The sequence below is a fragment of the Lepidochelys kempii genome, chromosome 1 (genome assembly GCF_965140285.1).
Source record: "Lepidochelys kempii isolate rLepKem1 chromosome 1, rLepKem1.hap1, whole genome shotgun sequence".
NCBI classification, from domain to species: domain Eukaryota; kingdom Metazoa; phylum Chordata; order Testudines; family Cheloniidae; genus Lepidochelys; species Lepidochelys kempii.
In genome coordinates this window covers 288,327,137-288,348,660 of record NC_136380.1, presented here as the reverse complement: position 1 = coordinate 288,348,660, position 21,524 = coordinate 288,327,137, and the positions used below count along the sequence as shown (strand labels likewise).

At 40.9% G+C, this 21,524-nt stretch overlaps 1 protein-coding gene across 1 annotated transcript; it reads right to left on the bottom strand.

The window, feature by feature from the left end:
- Positions 1–14,859: 14,859 nt before the first annotated feature.
- Positions 14,860–18,582, bottom strand: IL22 (interleukin 22). The gene is made up of 6 exons (XM_073331383.1): positions 18,067–18,582; positions 17,728–17,977; positions 17,076–17,141; positions 16,837–16,980; positions 16,471–16,536; positions 14,860–15,249 (listed from the first exon to the last, which is right to left on the bottom strand). The coding sequence occupies exons 2-6, from the start codon at positions 17,926–17,928 to the stop codon at positions 15,121–15,123; spliced, it is 606 nt and encodes a 201-aa protein (XP_073187484.1). The 5' UTR covers positions 17,929–17,977; positions 18,067–18,582; the 3' UTR covers positions 14,860–15,120.
- Positions 18,583–21,524: the final 2,942 nt, after the last annotated feature.

The window sequence follows — 21,524 nt, the reverse complement described above, 5'->3', positions numbered from 1 at the left end:
TAATCCATCTCCTTGAGAGGCAGTAGCTAGGTCAATGGAAGAATTCTTCCGTCAACCTAGCACTGTCTACATGGGGACTTAGATCAGCTTAACTACACTGCTCAGGGTGTGGATTTTTCACACCCCTGACTGACATAATTAAACTGACCTAATTTTCTAGCATAGACCAAATGTTAGAGAGATCATAAGATGCCACAGACTCCAGTGTCCTCTGTAAATCTGAATGTCATCAATGTACTTTTTTGTTCTCAATTTTACATTCTGATGTAGCCATCACCAGGATGTCCCAGGGTCTGGAAGAAATAAACCGAGGGATGACAAGGTTTGCTTCAAGTTTAACGCACAGAGGGCAGACCCATGATGCTGGTAGGAAGAAGGAAACAGTGTAAGGAGCTAGCAAATAGACTCACCGGAACCTAGATTGAGGGAATCTGACTACCAATTAATAAGGTAATGCGTAGCCTCTGAGTCAAGATGGACTCCTCTCTGCTTCTGGTCACCCCAGCTGTAACAGCGGTGAGGAATGTATTCATGGAGAGTAATTCCATGCTCTAAGTGGAGCACAGGATCTGGTCCAAGAGGTGAATATAGCTGGACTGCTTGGTAATAGTGACCATAAGATAATTAAATTTAACATCCCTGTGGCAGGGAAAACACCACTGCAGCCCAACACTGTACCATTTAATTTCAGAAAGGGGGAACTACACAAAAATGAGGAGGTTAGTTAAACAGAAATGAAAAGGTACAGTGCCAACAGTAAAATCCCTGCAAGCTGCATGGAAACATTTTAAAGACACCATAATAAAGGCTCAACTTAAATGTATACCCCGAATTAAAAAACATAGTAAGAGAACCAAAACAGTGCCACCGTGGCTAAACAACAAAGTAAAAGAAGCAGTGAGAGGCAAAAATGCATCCTTTAAAAAGTGGAAGTTAAATCCTAGTGAGGAAAATAGAAAGGAGCATAAACGCTGGCATATGAAGTGTAAAAATATAATTAGGAAGGACAAAAAGGAATCTGAAGAACAGCTAGCGAAAGACTCAAAAAGTAATAGCAAAAAAAATTGTGACTACATAAGAAGCAGGAAGCCTGCTAAACAACCAGTGAGGCCAGTAGACGATCAAGATGCTAAAGGAGCACTCAAGAACGATAAGGCTGTTGCAGAGAAACTAAATGATTTTTTTCCATCAGTCTTCACGGCTGAGGATGTGAGGGAGATTCCCAAACCTGAGCCATTCTTTTTAGGTGACAGATCTGAGGAACTGTCCCAGATTGAGGTGTCATTGGAGGAGGTTTTGGAACAAACTGATAAACTAAACAGTAATAAGTCACCAGGACCAGATGGTATTCACCCAAGAGTTCTGAAGGAACTCAAATGTGAATTGCAGAACTACTAACTGTCATCTGTAATCTATCATTTAAATCAGCTTCTGTACCAAATGACTGGAGGATAGCTAATGTGAAGCCAATTTTTTAAAAGGGCTCCAGAGATGATCCCGGCAATTACAGGTCAGTAAGCCTGACTTCAGTACCTGGCAAACTGGTTGAAACTATAGTCAAGAACAAAATTGTCAGACACATAGATGAACATAATTTGTTGGGAACCAGTGAATACAGTGTACTTAGATTTAAAGAAAGCCTTTGACAAGGTCCCTCACCAAAGGCTCTTAAGCAAAGTAAACTGTCATGAGATAAGAGGGAAGGTCTTCTCGTGGATCAGTAACTGGTTAAAAGATAGGAAACAAAGGGTAGAATTAAATGGTCAGTTTTCAGAATGGAGAGGTAAATAGTGGTGTCCCCCAGGGCTCTGTACTGGGACCAGTCCTATTCAACATATTCATAAATGATCTGGAAAACGGGGTAAACAGTGAGGTGGCCAAATTTGCAGATGATACAAAACTACTCAAGATAGTTAAGTCCCAGGAAGACTGCAAAGAGCTACAAAAGGATCTCTCAAAACTGGGTGACTGGGCAACAAAATGGCAGATGAAATTAATGTTGATATATGCAAAGTAATGCACATTGGAAAGCATAATCCCAAGTATACATATAAAATAATGGGGTATAAATTAGCTGTTACCACCACTCAAGAAAAGCGATCTTGGAGTCATTGTGGATAGTTCTCTGAAAACACACACTCCGTATGCAGTGGCAGTCAAAAAAGCTAACAGAATGTTGGGAATTATTAAGAAAGGGATAGATAATAAGGCAGATAATATCATATTGCCTCTATATAAATCCATGGTATGCCCAGATCTTGAATACTGCGTGCATATGTGGTCACCCCATCTCAAAAAAGATATATTGGAATTGGAAAAAGTTCAGAAAAGGGCAACAACAATGATTAGGGGGTATGGAATGGCTTCTGTATGAGGAGAGATTAATAAGGCTGGGACTTTTCAGCTTGGAAAAGAGATGACTAAGGGGTGATATGATTGAGGCATTGGGCACCTTTGGTCTGACCTAGTATGGTCATTCTTATGTTCTTCAATGGGATTATTCACGTGCTTAAATTTACACACGTGCTGAAGCACTTTGTGGGATCAGGGCCTAGGAAAGTTTTTTAAAAAAGAGAGAGACAAAGAGGAGGTAGTAATGGGGATCACTTAACATTTTGGAATTATGGAAGAGGGGGAGAGCTAAGGTTTCTTAGGTGTGTTTAGTGCTACCTTAAGCTTTGGGTTCTGTGCTTACTGTTTAAATACCATAGTGAACAAACGTGACAGATCAGATTGTAGTGAACTTCACAACAATACCTGTTGTTTAAAATAGCTTTAAGCATTATAGCAGCTGTCTCCTTGTTTGTACCTGGAAGTGGATCTCAGGGCGCAAGACTAATATATTCAACATGACGTACTTTGCTGCAAATTTCGCAGCTGCATCCCCTGCCTCCCCACCCTCTGCAGTGTCAGGAGAGTTCCAGTTTTAAATGGGCCATGTAGCCCAGCAGTGATGGGCTTTCACAAGAAGTCTGATGATCATCTGCACCACTGAAACTTCAGACGTGGCTGAAAGGTTTTCGGGCTGGAAGTTTCACTTTCCACTTTCCGCATGCTCCTGCCACAGAGTGAGAAGGCATTAGTGACTTCAGTCTCCTGGGCTTCTCCACTTCTGCAGAGCTCCCCACATGACTCAGCAAGCCAGAGAGCAGTCTTTCTGTGGCCATGGAACTAGCATTTGAATCCAGCTCAGACCTAGATTAACTGGTGCAGAAGGTTAGCATGCCAATAATAAAAAGCACTAAAGAAAATAGGGCTCCCTCGTATAAAAACTTTATAGTTCAATACAATGAACATTTAGGGCTTAATTCTAATCATAGATATGTAGGCGGGTACCATTTTATAGCACAAGTTGGAACGTCAGCTGCAGTGCTGACATCCTGTTGAAATGCAGACTAAGCTACTGGCCCATTAAAAGTTGAGCTAAAAGTCGGCGTACTTGCTTAGTTTGTAAACTGTTTGGAGCAAAGACTGTCTTCGTAATAAGGGTTGATTATGGTAGCTCAGTGCTTGAGTGGGGCTCTCAGGCACTCTCATAACACAAATAATAAATAATATTTAGAGTGCTCTTGGTACATATCTGAATCCTGAAGCACTGAAGCTATTCAGTACTTTAAATGTATGTGGTTCAACTGAGAAAAAATTCAGTTCACCAACTTTTTAGCACAATGCCTGCACTTCTAACAGTCCATGCTAAGGAAACCTGCAAAGATTCATATGGACACCAGTGCTCAAATCTCCAGAGCTAGTTTGAGGACACTTGCAAGACCCAAAATGACAGAGTGCTGCAATCTTAGGGCTCAGCAAGATTATCTGAAGTGATGGATTCTTGTGGGGTTTTGTAGATGGCAGCACCCCTGTTGGTTTTGGGACAGAAAGATGTGAGGAGCCCTAGTGACTACCCTCTTGAAGAGAAGTTTGGAAAGGAATAGCTCCCAGCGTCCAAAGCTGGCTCTGCAAGCATCTTAACATTGTTAGGGGAAATGTTTCAGTTCAGTACATAGGTAGATAGGTATAGATACACTAGATAGGTACAATATATGATTATATTTATATACCACTCCCTGTAGACTTCAGTTACCATCTATGACATTTATGAACTATTACTAATCATTTGAGTTAATAAGTTTTATAATTACTAAACATTATGAGCCAAGTTTTCAGACATGGATGCCTAAATTATGCGTACACACTTTGCACCTGGGCATGTGATGATTCAGTGCAAGGACCTTTATATAATATACATAAATGCAGTGTTTTAGTTGACCACTAGGTGTTCACAATTATACGTATGTAATCATGAGTGTAAAAATGCACATTACTAAATCTGGGATTATATAAATACCACATCCAGAATATTTTAGGTTGTTGTTGGAAGAGAAACTTCAGAACACTCCAAAGGCATTAGATAAAGCAGAATGAAAACTTAAATTTGGAGAAAGAAAAATAAAATATTGTTACTTTTATGCTGGAGATTTATCTCTGTTTGTAGTATGTAAATAACACCATGGCAGTGGTATAGAATGTGAATTGTTTTTAAACACTCTGGTTATCTACTCTCCTCCTTTGGAAGCTTGTAATGGTTCAATTGGTCAGAGAGTCTAATCTTTTTAACCTTAATCAACTGATCTGTTTTCATTTGCCTTTTAGTAAAACAGCTGATTGTCAACAGATTTCTTTCAAATTACTGTAAATTTTACCTCAATCATCTGATCAGAATTTCTCAGATCAATCAGACTCCTTAGACTTCAATCAGTCTACAGGTTATATTCGGATTCCAGTTTGAAATTTCCAAGGCACAAATATTAAAACTTTCCTATTGTGCATCTTTTATCAGTATTCTTCCCTTTCATGATCATACAAAGATAAAAACTTAAATTTTCAAAAGTGACTAGTAATATTTAGTGTCCAATTCTGGATGCCTGCGAAGGGTCTACATTTCAGAAGTTGGGGCTCAGCACTTTTTGAAAAGCAGTCCCCTTTAAAATATTTCAAATTGGGCATTGAAAAACTGGGGCATCCAAAATCACTAGTCACTTTTGAAAATTAAGTTGATAGAGGCTAAGAACTACACCCACTTATACTGATTTTACTGTCCATACTCTTGAAGGCTGTTGAATAAGTGTTTTTTTGGTAAAGCAATTAGGGCATGGGAAAGATAGTATTCAAGTGTAGGCATGCTAGTCTCATCCTCAACTCAATTAACTACAATGATTCTAAACTCCTCATGGAGCATTATTATTTTTCTGCCACCAAATTCATATTAACAAAAGCCCAAAGCAGAGTTAATCTGTGAGAATACCCTGCAGCCGAAAACATCAGTATTGAACTTCCACCAATAGACATAATACTATTCCTAGCTGTTATTTGTTTACACAATGAATGGATGTTCACCACTAGTTCCAATCTGTGTAGCATTTTTCTCTTGTAATTTCAAGACGGTTTTCGAAAAGTCCCTGCAATCCCTGCAATAGCTAGAGGTAAGATGATAAACACTACCCTATTTTTAATTAGAAATGTTCTCTTTCTGCCTCCCCCTCTTTGCCCCATTTTTCACGTTTATCTGAATTTGTTTTCCACTCTGCCCACTCCCTGCTCTATTTTTTCATCCATTTCTTACTCTGACTTTTTTTTCCCACTTCGCTCCCTCATCCAAGGTTGCACCAAGAGAGCTTCCAATCTTCTGCAGGGGATCCATAGGAGGGGTACTGGCTGAGGTGAACTGAGAGATGAGCTAAAAAACTATGACCTTCCAGTGACTAAAGCCTCAATCCTGCAAAGACTTCAGGGGATGGAGAAAACAACATTACAGTGGTGAGTAGGATAGACTTAACTTTTAGAAAAGACAGTACCATTCTTAATACAAACTTTATCAAGGAAGAAATTTTGCAATATAATTTCTGAAATAATAAATAATATAATTTCTGGAAAATCTCCTGAAACTACAGTGATACTTTATTATCTATATAGGGAAATTTGAGATACATAGCCAGACAGTAGAAAAAGTGTTGGAACTGATATACTGGGCAGGTGAAAAACAGATGACAGAAACTGCCCTGAGGAAAATCATTATTAGAGCAGGTAGAATTTTTTGTTTGGTTGAAATGTGTTTTCAACACAGAATGGCTTTTTTCATCAAACAGAAATTGCTATGGGAAATGTTCATTTTCATTAAAAAAAAAAAATCTTATGGCAACCAAAAATCACATCTGAACAAGTTTTGGTTAGTTTTGTATGTTGGGCAGAAATGTATCTGGTTTTGGTTGCTGAAAACAAACATTTTTAGTGTACTTCCAGCAGCTAAACATCTGCTTGGTGAAGGTTCAAAGCATTACAAACATCCCACAACCTATTCTCCAGTGGTGGGCCCAGAAAAAGGAGGAGACCTGCTTGGGAAGGTAGTGGGATAATGGCACATGGTAAATTTGATGATCTTCTAGAATCTTCTCTCTATTTTGTGGTTAACCATTCTTTACGTTTCTCTCCTCTGTCTTCTCCATTTCCCACTGGGGGTATTCCTTTCTTTTCTTTGTTAGCTGCAGGTCTTAGGGAATCTCATTATTTCTCTGATCTTGCATATTTTTGCCAGGTAGAGTTCATTTATTTTAATTAACCCTCTGAAATAATTACATGTCTGTGTTCTTTCAAAAGACAAAATACAGGAATTGAATGATGAGTCACACAAAACATACTGATTTTTAAAAATACATAAAATTCAACAGGACTAGTGCACAAAAATGAGCACCATAGAAACAGTTAAGTGTAGTGAAAAAACTGGTCTTCTTTTAGCTATCATTTATATATAAGAGAGTGAACTAAAAAATGAAGCCTAAAAGGTTATAGAAAAATGAAGCATCACAAGATATTATTGATATTTAGATAGCAAGATTGCATCAGATCTTTCAACAGCTGTATCCAGTTATTCACCTGTAAGAAGTACTATTATTTATTAAACTAATACAATTAGAGACTTTGCATTATAATAGAAAAAATATATCACTTATTTTGAATTGAATATAGTTTATGATAATGATAACACGGATGTCTAAAACACCAGAGAATATAAGTCAGATGATAAAGATAATATTTGTTGCATCAATTGTGTGTTATTTTAGCAATATCAGGAAAAAAGTGAAATATTATTTTCATTTAACTGCAGATGGCGTATGCATTTCCAGGCCTAATTATCTGATCTTTGTGATATGCTGTTGTGAAAATGAGTATAATATTTCTAGTTACAGCAGAAGTATTTTAAAAAATAGAGGATGTCTTAAAACATATATAACACACTTACAGTATGTTTAAAAGAGGCTCAATTGCAATCAATTAAATTTTAAAGGTTGAAACTTTAACTAAGAGCTTCTTAGCAACAATAAATTCAGGAATGCTCCCAAATCTAAATATTTGTAGATTTAATGAAGTTTTTAGTGAGTTCTAATTTACAGCAAACAAGCAAGTTATCTTTGATAAGTGTTCCAATTAGTGCTTTAGGCACCAATTCAGCAAACAGAGATGCGTGCACTTAACCTTACTCACATGAGCAAAGTTAATGATAAGAACATAAGAACAGTCATACTGGGTCAGACCAAACTCCATCTAGTCCATATCCTTTCTTCCGACAGTGGCCAATGCCAGATGCCCCAGAGGGAATGAACAGAACAGATAATTATCAAGTGATCCATCCCCTGTCGCCCATTCCCAGCTTCTGGCAAACACAGGCTAGGATCACCATTCCTGCCCATCCTGTATCATTCTGTACAGAAAATCCCTTAATCTTGCTGGTTTTCTCATCTACAGCTGTAGAGGCAAGTAAAGTCTGTACCACTTGCACTGAGTGATAAGCTCAAGTCCCCTAAAGATATCTCATTTAAAGATATCTCTTTCCAGCCTTCAGATTCTTTTATCACTAGCATCCTGATATAATAAGAATAAACCCACACATTAGTCCAATTTGGACCAAAACCAAACATTTAATTAGCTCTTTTTTGGTTTTAGATTTTCTCAAATGTCTGTGCTTATTATAGGTCACAACCTGGGGCGAAAATCCCTCAAAGAAGATGTTTCTCCCCCTGCATCTCCCTTGATCCAAACTTGAAAGTTCTGAAAATCTCACAAGAAAGACATCCTCACAAGATTTCCAGCCTGTTTTTTTCAGCCAAACTATTTCAATACGTTCAATAAGTTCCTGATAAGCATCTGGTTTTTAGATGTTTATCCAAAATTTTGAACCTACCGAGGTTTATTCTTGCTAATCTGTCACCACTGTATGTTAACATCGCATTTATCTCATATTCCTGTAACCACACAGCAAAGACGGAGATAATTTATAAATCTGCAACTTCTCCCTTGTCTTGGTTTAGATAATGAGGTTACCTAAGAAACCTAACAGTCACGGGCAAAAATTCAGACTGCTTCTCTGCTTTTCAAAAGTATGGAAAAGGTGAGTTGCTACAAACACCTTACTTTAAAAAACTCTTCACTGGCTTTTCTTGCATAAAATGCAAATTTTAATATTGATATTCATTTTCCATGTTACTGGGTCACCAACATGAGAGGATGTGTACAGGGAATGTTCTGTTACTGATTTTAAAATAGAAATGGAAAACTTAGGAAATATCTACAGGGGAAATATGAATTCACACTGTTGCTGCCTAGATGTTCTTAAAGTAAAAATCAATAACAATATGTAAAGCTTTTCACCTGCCAACACTTATACAAGTAAGCGGTCCCATTGGAGTCAGTGCAATTATTCATGTCAGTAAAGTTAAGCATGTGTGCACATTTCTGAAGGATCAAGGCCTAAGTCACTGGTTTTATTTAGGCTATGTCTACACTAGGGGGCTTATGGCAGTGCAGGTATACCGACTCTGTATGATCTCTCATGTAGCCACCCTATGCTGAAGAGGAAGAGCTCTCCTATCGACATAATTAATCCACCCTCAAAGAGCAGCAGTAGCTATGTCAGTGGGAGAAGCTCTCCTGCCAACATAACACTGTGCACAGTAGCGCTTATGGTGGCGTAACTTGTGTCACTCAGGGGAATGTAATATTCACCTCCCTGAGCAACATAAGTTTTGCCAACATAGGTTGTAGTGTAGACATAGCCTCAGCTTTCATAGGTGAAGTGTCCAAAAGTCATCACCATGTGACCAACGCATCACTGCAAGATACAAAATGAGTTGACCATCTCAGACTTCTTCCTTCTAGGCAGATCTCCATGTAGCAGAAACCCCCTCACACCCTAGCTGCCCCACCAGTAAGCTTTGTGCATCACCCTTTCAAGTGCACCACTTAAACGCATGTGAACCCTTTTCACCGCATTGTGGAGTTGCATAACTGTTTCTTTTAACCACCACCATAGCACTACCAGAAGTAGTAGAATGTTGCTCTGCACTTGTGTGAATGTTAAAGGTGAACATCTATATATATTTTTATTATATTGTTTGTAAATGCTGCTCTTAGCAAAGCAACTATTCTTCACTGGGAAAGAGCCACATGCAGTGTGGGAATCCTCCAAGTTCAACCATTTTTGAGTTATCAGTGTGCAAAACGAGGCTGAGAAAGTGCCATTACCTAACTCAGGGACTCTCAGCCTGGGGTTAGAACCACTATCCTTTAGGTGGGAGCACAGAGTGGGGGGAAGACTGCAATTTTTTCCTCTCATAACATGCGAGGGTTCACAATATAGAAAGGCTTGAAAAACCACTGACCTCATTCCAAAATGACGGAAGAGGTTTTACTCAAACCTGTGAGAAAAGTTTATCAAAGATGAAGGATGGAGAGTTTGGAAAGTTAGGAACAAATGACAATCAGGTGTTATAATGGACATCTGTATATAATCTTAACATGAGTGAATTCTACAATAACTCTAGTTCCCCAGGGAATCGTCAATAATGGGAGTTTTTGGAGCACAGCTCCCATAAGACAGCATTGATTCTTCACTTCCACTTTAACAAATGTATTAAAATGTTGATAATATTGCAGTATAATTCAGTCAGTATAAACACAGATTAAGAACCTGAGCCTGCACCCTTTGAAATCAGTGGGAATTTTGTCACTAATGTCAGTGGGATCAGGAATGGGCTCTTGAGGACCTGGGTAGTTTGTTACAACCCATATATATCAATGAGTAATGAAAACCAAATCCAGAAACCTCAAGAATAGATTTATCACAAAAAAACTGACTAGTTTATCACAAATTTATCACAAATAAATTTATCACAAATAAATGAGTGGGCTCCCTGCACATTTTCAGGCATCTGGGTCCTATGCCAGATGCCAATTGGAAAGCTAACTAAGCTAAAATGGTAGGTTTTTTATCAATGCAACCTTGCAATTCTCAGGAAACAACATCGTTTCACATTCAGTCATTCTGAAACTGGGACTCAGATTTCCATGGTAGAGTCTCACAAGTTCTCATAGACAAGGATACCCTAAAGTTTTAAGTGGGGCAACAGTCAAATATAAGTTTTCACTCAATTTCTTCACAGTATTTCAATCTGACGTATTTTTACTAAAACAGGGAGTGGTTTTTGGTTTTGAAACACTTGCCATGTGTCCATACCTCAATTTCTACAAAGAAAACTGGCCCAATTCTGCCAGTATTTAATCCTGCCCCTTAAATGGTGATGATATGTTTAAAGCAATGGTTCTCAACCTATTTACCATTGTGGAACACATATGCAGTTCTCTATGCATTATGTGGGCCACATCCACACAATATATATACTACCTGTAGGGCCTTCAGGATGTCACATAGGCTGCAGCTGTGTGCTGATCGGGCCACAAGTAATCCATGGGCCGCAGGTTGAGAACCATTAGTTTAAAGACTACTTTTGTTTATTTATTTGGGTGCGCTGTTGGGTTATTTTTGCTGAAGGAAAGTGAATGGTTGTTTTCAAAATATTTTTTATTTTCTCCCTGGAGGTGGGAAGGAATAGGAATACTTTTCTTTTTAAAAACATTCATCAATATATTCCTATTAATAGTAAGGAAACCAAAATCTGTATATTTCACCTGAGGATTGGTACCTAATGTTAAACAGAGACAGACTCCTCTGATTTACATAACTTCTGAAATGCTTAATACTTTTGTTCGTGATGAACATGCCTAATTGGCCAAAGCCACTCTCATTTGACTATCTCTGAAGTTACATATTAACAAACAATCCACACACCAGGAGACATATATTACAAATGTGTAAATGGATAGCGATGTATTACAGACACAGACCTGTTATCACCCCTACCATAGTTTCAATTACACCAGTTACCTATCCTGCACATGTGGCTTATTAGCAACGTTGTTCGATTTTCTTGAATTATGGTCAGGAATCTTAGGGATGGTATGTTATTTTCAATCTTATAGTTGCATATGTGGCATGTTGTTGGGTAGATGTCCTTTAAACTATACAACCCCTCAAGGTTGTATTCCAGGCTTTATTCTTTTGCACTTTTATAATCTTTCTCATGACAGCATCATTCATAGACCTGGGACTGATTGTAACCTCTGTGCCAATGTTAGCTCACTCTAGGGACCAGATTCTCCTCTCAGTTAAGCCTGTTTTATACAGATTGTAAATCTACTGACTCCTGAGTAACACTGAAGTGAGTAAGAGCAATATCAGGTCCTAGGTATCTATTGCTAGGGATCCCAATGGGGAAGATTTATTCAGCTCACCCTTTAGATTATTCAGATCTGGGCTTGGACTACTATTTGTATCTCAAAGCCACAAGCTGACATGATACAACCATTTTTGGGCAGCCCCTCTGGATATTTGCACCTTTCATTTGTCCAGATTTTGCATCCAGCAACAGCGGATATTAGACATGTCAGTGCTCTCATTGATTCTGGGTCACTTGTAAAGCATGGAAATGTCACCATTGAGAAACCCTGTGATTACTGTGACTAAGAGATAGTTAGGCTGTCACCCATACTTACTCAGCAAGATGTGGAAACTGCTCTCCAAGCTTTGGGCTTCACTATCTCTGCTGTGTGAAGTCCAGAAGTTGCTTTGTAATTATCTATGAGCAAAAAAGCAGGTCTGCTTGCTCTGTATTCTGAGGTGGCTCTTGCCCCCTCCCCACCCCCCCCCAGCCCCTTGTTCTCCCAGGTCACCCTAGTTTATGGATGATCTGCGATAAATGAAGCAAGAGGGAAGACATCTGGAGTGACAGTAGTGAAAGTCTCATGCCAAGGCTGATTGGTTCCAACATGCAGATTTTTTAAGAACTCTGTTGCTGAGGCTCCGGGTAGAGGGCAAAAAAAAAAGTTCTTTTCCTCCACCATAGCATCTACAAAATCTCAATCAGCAAGTTCATTTTAGATGGTAGATAGTTTGGATTTACCAGGCTATCTCAGCTCAGTAGCTGGTCTGAGATCTTCCCATTGAGAGGGCATTGTTTATTATTTTGCTGACAAGACTGATCACATTAGGGATAGGTTTTCTTCTTCAGTGGTCACAGTGCAAACTCCTGAGGGGACAAAGGCCTTGTCTTCTCTGCTAGAGTTTTGGCCAACAATGCTCCTGAGTTGTTGGAAGAACTTCATACCACAACCTGTGCTTTGGATCCAGAAGATTCATGTCTTTTCTGGTTGGTGAAAGGCAGTAGGGAAGTAATGGGTCCCTTTTGTGTGAAGATTGTCAAGGCCTCTTTCAGAGCGGGCAGGCTGCCTATTGCTTGCCTGGTCCAAAAGAGCTCAAGTGTGGTGACTTTGCGGGCATGCTGCAAAAGACAGCTGTTTGAGAGGCCTCCTAGAGAGAGCTGAGGATATGCATCCCACAGTGATGCAGAGGACCAGTGGCTGGCTGGCTGGCCAACCGCGTTCCTATGGAATGACTTTCAGATTGGCTGAGGTTTAAAATAATTGTGTTTATTCCATGATTAGTTATGGTAGCGTGCCTAGAGCTGGGGATAGTCATTGTGGTAAATGAAGGGAGGGGGGGAAGTAGCTGCTTTTTATGGACACCCAGCCAGTTAGCTATAAAGTCCTTCTTGGTGACTGTTTTCTGCTTGCTTTACATGCAAAGGGTTAAAAAGTCTCCCTGGCTATTTAAAAGAAAGGGAATGGGCACCTGACCAAAAGAGCCCATGGGAGGGCTAGAACTTTTTAAAATTGGGGAAAAAAACTTCCCTTTGTTTGCTGTTGTTCTCTGAAGAGGGGGGACAGAGTAGGACAGGGCTGGAGCTATGCTGTAAAAAGCTTTAAAACCAGGTAGGAAAAGCATCAACTCATACCTCAACCCTACTTATCTGAAACCCCAGATATGTAAGTAATAAGGGAATGTCTAGGAAGATGCAATTAGGGTTATTTCTTTTATTTCTTATTGGCTTGTGGACTCCTCTGTGCTAACCCCAGATGCTTTTGTTTTGCTTGTAACCTTTAAGTTGAACCTCAAGAAAGCTATCTTGATGCTTAATTTTTGTAATTGTTTCTTTTGTAACTTTTTGGATCTAGCAAAAAGCCTAAGTTCCAAATGTATTTCCTTTCTTTTTGGGATTTAATAAAATTTACCTTTTTTAAGATTAGGATTGGATTTTTGTGTCCCTAAGAGGTTTATGCATATGTTGTTTAATTAGCTTGTGGCAACAGCTGATTTCCTTTGTTATTTTCTCAGTTCTTCCCGGGAAGGGTGGTGAAAGGGCTTGAGGGTACCTCACAGGAAGGAATTCCCAAGTGTTCCTTCCTGGGTTCTCAAAAGAGCCGGGGGGAGAGCTTGCACTTGGGTGGTGGTGGCATCTAGCTATCCAAGGTCAGAGAGAAGCTGTGACCTTGGGAGCTTAATACCAGCCTGGAGTGGCCAGTATTAATTTTTAAAATCCTTGCGGGGCCCACCTTCCGCACTCAAAGTGCCAGAGTACGGAATCAGCCTTGACAGGCATCTTTATTATTTTAAAAGCTATATAAATAACTATTAGAACTAATAGAAAAATTAGGGCCAGACAAAGAATGGGCTATCCGTGGGTCACCCACAAAGGCTCACCAGCAGGCAACACAAAACGTTCCCTTTATGTTCTCCAGATGAGCCTACCAGTTCAGGCAGTGAACGACCAGCCTCAGGAGCCTGAATTACCTCTCACTTCAACCAGTGTAAATCAGGAATAACTCCACTGACGTTAATGTCCCTTCCCCAGTGCAAATCTATTACAAAAGGGCAGGTGGGAATTCATTACTGAGCTATAACCAGTGGAGTTGATAAGGTGGGGCAGGCAGGGATGAATTGCACTTGGCACAAGGGGGGTGCAGAGTTAGCTACACCAGCTTTGTGCCCAAATCCTGTGCAGCCGGACTCCCGAGCATAGGGCATTCCTTTACTCTGTCTGTTACTCACTGCTGCAATGACCATCCGGGGCTGATCTGGTTCCACCTGCCTGGTCCTGCATAGGGGAAATGCAAAGATGCCCCTCTGAGGCCCTGCACTGTTCTATTGAATTCTCACTACAGAGGGAGAAGCATGTCCCAGAACTTGACCCTGCATCCCCCATGATACTGTGCGGCCAGTGGACCGTCAGCCAAGCAGCATCTTCCTGCATGTGCAGGTGTTTGAGTTAGAAAGAAAAGCCTCAGGAAACTGCAATATTTGGAAAATCAAAGTATTTATTATAATAAATAACAATGAAAGAGATATCAAATAAGCAGCTCTTTCAAATGTATCATTCTATAAATATTATAATAACAGTTGTAAGTTATACCATATTTCATGTAAAAGCCTCTGGTACATTTTTATAAATAAATTCACACTATTAATTTATATAAATAAATGTATAATTATTGCTGTTCAATAAATTAGCATTAAATATTAAAAGCCTGTAAATACTTTTTGCTAAAAGAACCTGAAATACTTGTTTTCTAGAGAAGGATCAATTTGACAAAAGGACGGCAACATTTCCGAGAAAATTTTTCAAGTTAAAGACATTGGGACAGATGCAGGCAAGCACCACCGCATAGCTTTCAAAATATCCACTTGTGCTTGCGCACATAGGCCCCAATCAACAAAATACTTAAGCACTTGGTTGAAGTTGAAATGTTTGGCACTGTTAAATAAGTACCACTCCAAAAGGTGCTTTTTCCTAATAGATATATGGTTTGTATCATAGCAGTGGTTTCCTGGAGGTTCTTTCAGTTTTTCCTCTTGTTTCCTCCCTTACTAGTAACAATTTTCTTCGGTGCTTCAGTGCATGCATTTTCCAGGTAATCAAAGAGCAAATCCAGCTCCCCAATTGCTTTGTTCTTTCCACTAACTCCCAACTATATAGAGAGAAAAAAAAAAGAAAATTCTTTAATATCTCATTATGTCACCAAAGATTTAGATTGGAATATAATATTTTCATAGAAATAGGGCTAAATTCTGTTCACTTTACTCTTACAAATAATCCTGTTAATGTCAGTAGACATCAAGATGGAAACTACCTAATCCAAACCAATGCAATGCTGGATTGTTCCCTCCAGTCTGTATTCCAGGACCTTGCCCAATTCCATTTTAAATTACTCAAGAGATGTATCAAATGAACATAGAAATCACACAATATACAGTAGCATCATAACAGTGCTGAGGTTTGGCTTATGATGCTTTTAATATGACATCTGAGGAAGTTGTCCCTAACTGATTGCCCGATTGGCTGAACAGTCCAGCCTACAGTCTCTTTCCAATAAAAGATCACATTGTACACTACAGCAACCATGACACAGTTGGTGGAGGAAGTTTTTAAGTTCTAAAAATCTATTTATTTTCTTTTAAGGTTAAAAATTGCAATGACTTGTCAGTAGCGTTACATTCATTCAGTCATTAAGTGCACATGGTGATATCTCTATTACAGTTTGCATATCATTATAGTCTCAGTTTGGGCAATAAAGAACATAAAGTCCAGGTTACCATTTCAGGGACATACTTGCATAGCACCATTAACAAACACAGGCCCCAATCCTGCCAGTGCTTACACATGGGAGTAATTTTATGCAAGTGAGTAGTCTCTTAACTTCACTGGAAATATTCACTTGGTGGTTCAGAGCTATAGATAAGAAATGATCTCTATGCCAAAAATCTTACAATCTAAATAAGACAAAGGAGAAGTAGAAATGTCCCTAGCCCCCCTATCACCACTGCAGCCCTTACTCCTTAAATAATGTCTGCTCACTTTAGAAGGTTAACTTCACAACTGTGTTTTTTTCTGCATTAAACTGTTTATCATTTTGGATTACACAAGAGCCAACTGAAATGGGTATTTTTTCATCATTGGTCACAGCTGATAATGGGCCTAATCCAAAATTCATTGGAGTCAACAGAAAGACCCCAACTGACTTCAGTCGGCTTTGGATCAAGCTCAATAGGGACATTGGAACAACAATGAAAAATAATGACCTGGCAAATCACAGCCAATTCATTAATCTGTTAGTCTTAAAATCAGCAAAGTAAGTTATTTGTAATAGCTCCTTGGGGGCCTGGCACTGGTCTTGTTAAAACAAACGTACCTGCTTAATTTTGTCTTTCATTTCTTCCAGGTTCTTTTCGACATGTTCTCTGTGTCCTGAGAATTTCTGAAAAACAAAAGCCAGGGTTTGGTTGGTGAAGGTGTGACAGTGCGGTTTTTCTGTTTCACACCTTTCTATTAATCTATTTGATTTCACAAGCCTGAATTTGGGTATCTTGATCTGAGGTTTCCTTTGATTTCAGCACCCAGTGGGTGCTCACCTTGCCACTACAGCACACTGCTAAGGCTACACTTGAAATTCAGAAGCCACCTGAGAGCAGAACGAAGGATGGGAACCAGAGACGAGAAGGTGCAGGAGAGGTAGGGTGGGAAACAGCCAGGGTCTGTCGAAGTGTGCAGTACTTACGCAGTCACTTAGCTCCGTGCTCAGAGCTGCTAAGAACTGTGCCACCTCATGGATATATGGGTAACGGTTGCTGGTCGCAGAGAGAAGTACTTCGTTCACTATGATCTCTATTACCCTCTTCATCACATAGCAGCGATTAGTCTCCTACAAAACACAGAGTAGGAGGGTCACCCTATATAATAATAAACCAAGAAATGCAGCTTAGGCAGCTGGCTTTGTGCAGCGTATGTAAAGCTCACCTGGACGTTAATGTACAGCTGCTGTCCAATGAGCCTGTTGTCCGTGTCCTGGTCCGAGAGACTAGCCTGAGAGGTAGAAAGGAAGTCAGTATTCTACAACAATAGTGCAGGACACTACAACTGACACCCTGCTTTGAGTGACAGCTGCCGGATTGAGGGATTATACCTCAGAGGGGACCCCGGGTGAGATGGAGAAGGCTGAGCCTACTGGGGAGGAGGGAGAGTCAGAAGAAGTGTATAGGAGGTTGTGCTCTTCGGAGGAGCTTACTAGTTATTCCTAGAGTAATGTCCGTGGCCAGCTTTGAATGGGGCTAGGGGGAGAGAGAAATGAAAACTCTTTTTTCAAAATTTGCCAGCCCCAGGGAAAGCAGAAGAAATTTAGTGGAGTGCACAGCAGTTCATTAGAAATGAGCTACGCTTCACCGGTAGGTTATCCCTCCACAGATCGTTGAGGGAGTTTCACAAAACTATGTATTTAGCAGGTAGTGTACTATACCTGCCTCTAAAAGCATCACTGCAGCGTACGTACATGTCCATGTAGAGGTGGGGGCGGGGGTAGAAAGAAAGTGGAATATGGGAGGGGAGACGCATTGCAATGGAGAGGAGAGAGGACAGTCAAGTACTACCATAATAGATAGATAGGTTACTATACCAGTTTGGCCAACGTGTAAGTGCGATTCCTGATGTAGGATTGCTGGAAGCTGATCTTTCTCAGTCTGCAGGAGTGACTGGCAGGAGCAAATCCTGCTCGTTTTGGAGGCATGGGGAGGGCCAGGAGAAGGAGAGGAAGACAGCAGAAGCAGAAAAAGATCCAGGCCGGGGAGCACCTCATCCAGTTCTGTATGGACACCATAGCTCAAAATCCAAAGTAGTGAGTTCAGCTGGGCCGCAGCAAGAGTATTCTGCACCGATGAGAAAGAGAGACGGCCATCATCAGAGAGAGAGACTGGGTAAGACAAAGCAAGAAAGCCAGGTAGACTTCAAATCTTACCTTTGCCGGGATTCTTGTTGTGCTGTGCTGGAGTCTAGGTGCATCTTATATAGACCCATCAGCATCTTTTTCCTGGGTGTCTGGTGATGAATTAAAAATGACATCAGCAAGTCTCTTACTTTCCAGCATCCTCTTCTGAGAATAACCACCACCCAAACCCACACAGAACACAACCACAAGGGCTTTGCACTCTTCCGTTTCTTATAAGAAGTAACCCCATTTTTAATGTTGGGGTGGACAGGGGCTTTTCCTGACGTATTGTTGAAGTTACACGGATGTGAACCCGGGATGCTCTTTTGAAAAAATTGTTTATTGTAAAGTTGACAGGTTTTGTGACCTTTGTCTTGATCATAACACACCAGCTCACTCAGCAGTTTGATTTTAGACTTGATTCAATTTTGTAAACATGTTCTACATTTATACTTATTTATTATTTGTATTACTGTAGTGCCGAGAGGCATTAGTGGAGACTGGGGCCCCATTGTGCTAGGTGCTGTCAAATACACAGTCAGACGCTGTCCCTGCCCCCCAAGAGTTGGGGTCCATGCACCTGCCCAGAGCCCTACTGACATTGATGGAGTTCCGCCTATGTCCACACAGCTCTCTTTGAAAGATCAAGGTCTAAATATAATCAATATAGTAAGACCTCATTTATAGGACCCCCCTTTGCTCCCAAATCCTCATTTTCCAAAACTGAAACATGTCCCACAGTGAGCATCATTTGCACTGAACTGCCTCACATTTGTACAACTGTTTATCTAAATGAATTCCGTGTTCTTCATTCTATTCAGATAAACCAGGATCTTCAGAGCACAAATACTACACTTTGTGCTTAAAATAATGGTGGGGGCGGTGGAAGGGCTACAAGCTAAGGAGGAATTTAACTTTTTGTAAATATTACCCAAAATCAAATGGTAAGAAAGATGTATTATTATTCTTTATTAGGCACCGACAATATTCACAAGTAACGAATATTGAGATAGTCCATGTCCTGACGCGCTTGCAAATTAAGGCCCCAATCCTGCAGCTAACTGTGCAGGGGGCCATCCCTGTAATTGGATCCAGGGCAGGTGCAGGGCAGTTCCCTTGTACAGTCACTGGCAAACTGAGGTGTAAAAGATGGACACAGGTAAGACAAGATGAGCTGGGAGAGCGAAAGGAGAGTTAACTAAGATTATGTTTTATTTTTAATATAATGTTGTGATGGGAAGGGCACTTAATGTGGGTTAATTATAGTCCTAGGCTGGGAAAAGGAAGGAGAGGATTAGAAGATGGGAGGGCTTGAGGATTTGGCTACCCAATGGCTAAACCCAGAAGCCAACGCAGTGGCAGAGCTCATGGACAATATTGTCCTAGAACAATAACGGCATGTTCTCCCTATGTTGGTACAAACCTGGGTTTGATGGTTTTGCCCTACATCTACTGTGGAGGCAGTCTAAGACAACTAATTGGTTCTTGGAGGTCAACTTAGCAAGGAATGGGAAGGCTGGTCTACCTGTTAGCTGGCCGCATTTAGAACGGAGGTGAGAGATGATAACCTACCAACCTCACAAGGGTTACAGTATTGGTCCACCTCGAGCGACTGAAACGTTCCTCCCCATCACAAGGTCCCCACCAGGAACAGGGGCCCCAAGATCCCAGACTTTCAAGAGATTACTATCGCCCTCCCACAAAGGGCCAGTGGTATGTTATAACTGTGGGCAACCTGGGCACATTCAACGGGAATCCCCTACAATGGAATGCAACTAGATAGGATGCCTCTTCAGTCAAGTGGGTGAGAATCCAAACCAATCAATAGAACTGATCCCAAGGTACTTCGTGGTCTTGATAAAAATAGGGCCAAACATGGAGGAAGAATTGATAGATTTGGGGTGTGGACAAAATCTACTTCAGCTGGACTTAGTCTTACCCAAAGCCCTGGATCCTGAGCAATACGTCCAGTATTCCTGCATCCAGGGAGAAATCAATACATACCCAACGACCTCTGTCATTTTGTAGGAAGCAGACCAGCTAGGGCGCCTCCAGGCAGGAGTGGCAGATTGCCTACCCTGGCCAGTGATCCTGGAATGCAACTGGGAACATCTTTGGACCCTCCTGGAAGAGAAATTGTTCCCTCCAAACCAGACCCTCTTCAGCCACAAGAGAAGACACCCTCCGCCCCTGAGGATACCTAGGACATATTTCCCCATCACTCCATCTGATCTTTTTGAAGTCTCAAGAAGGTCCCAGAGATCAGAAAAACAGCAAAAGAAGCCTTGGATGGAGGACAAGCCTGGGCCTGTGCAGGAGGCAACTCCATGGAGCCTGGAGAAGAACCTTCCCAAAGGGTGGACCCTGGGGAGGGAACATTCCAACTGTTTGTAGGTTATCCCCATCCACAGACACTGCAGGCCCCCTTCACGACCTAGACTGCAGCATCCTGAGTGACATCCGTGATGTTGTGGCAACTCAACATGACAACCAAACACTCCAGGAATGTTTCAACCAACTCCCCATAGTCAACAGGGTGGTCACCACTCAACATGCATCTCATCAGTTTCCCTGCTTTGAATTATGGGATGAGGTTTTTTTGTACAAAGTAGAGAGACATCCCCAAACTGAAGAACACAGATACCAACTCCTAGTCCCCAAGCCCATCTGACAGGAGTTCCTATGGCTACCCCATACTCTTCCCAACGGACACCTAGGTAAGGTGAAAACCCAAGAAAGATTGTTGGCCCAATTCTTTTGGCCAGGGATATATAAAGAGGTAGCCAATTTCTGTTTATCATGTCTCAGTTGCCAAAAAGTAGCCCCAAAGGATAAGGACTGGGCCCCCAGCAGTTCCCTTCCCTCATGGCAACCCCCTTTGAGGGGTGGGGATTGATATAATAGACCCTCAGGAGAAGTTCACCTAAGGTCATTACTTTGGTACTTGTGGACTATATTGCCCAATAGCTAGAGGCAATTCATTTATGAAACACCTTTGCCTCCACCCTAGTGTGAGAGCTACTCCAAATGTTTTACTGGGTTGGCCTTTCATCAGAAGTCATCACTGATCAAGGGATTAATTTCATATCCCAGGTGTTCCAACATGTTTGGGCACTGTTGAAAGTATGACCGCTCTGGACCTCAATCTACTTTCCCTAGACAGATATGTTAAATAAGTTTCTGGGAACAGAGGCCAAAGACAGCTGCTCCCCTATCATTTCTTTGGAGTGCAAGAGGTACCACAGTCCTCCATGGGCTTCTCCCCTTTCGAGCTTTTTAATGGGAGTCAGCCTTGAGAAAGATTAGACTTGGTTAGGAAGTTTTGGGGAGCTCACCTCCACCCACTCTACCACTGTCTTCCAATATGTCATTCAAATGAGGGAAAGGTTAGAAAGCTTGGACCACTTGGCCCAAACTAACCTCTCTCTCTCAGGCCCAATAGACCCAGATGCAACAATATGATTTCTGGGAGACTGAGTGCTCCTGCT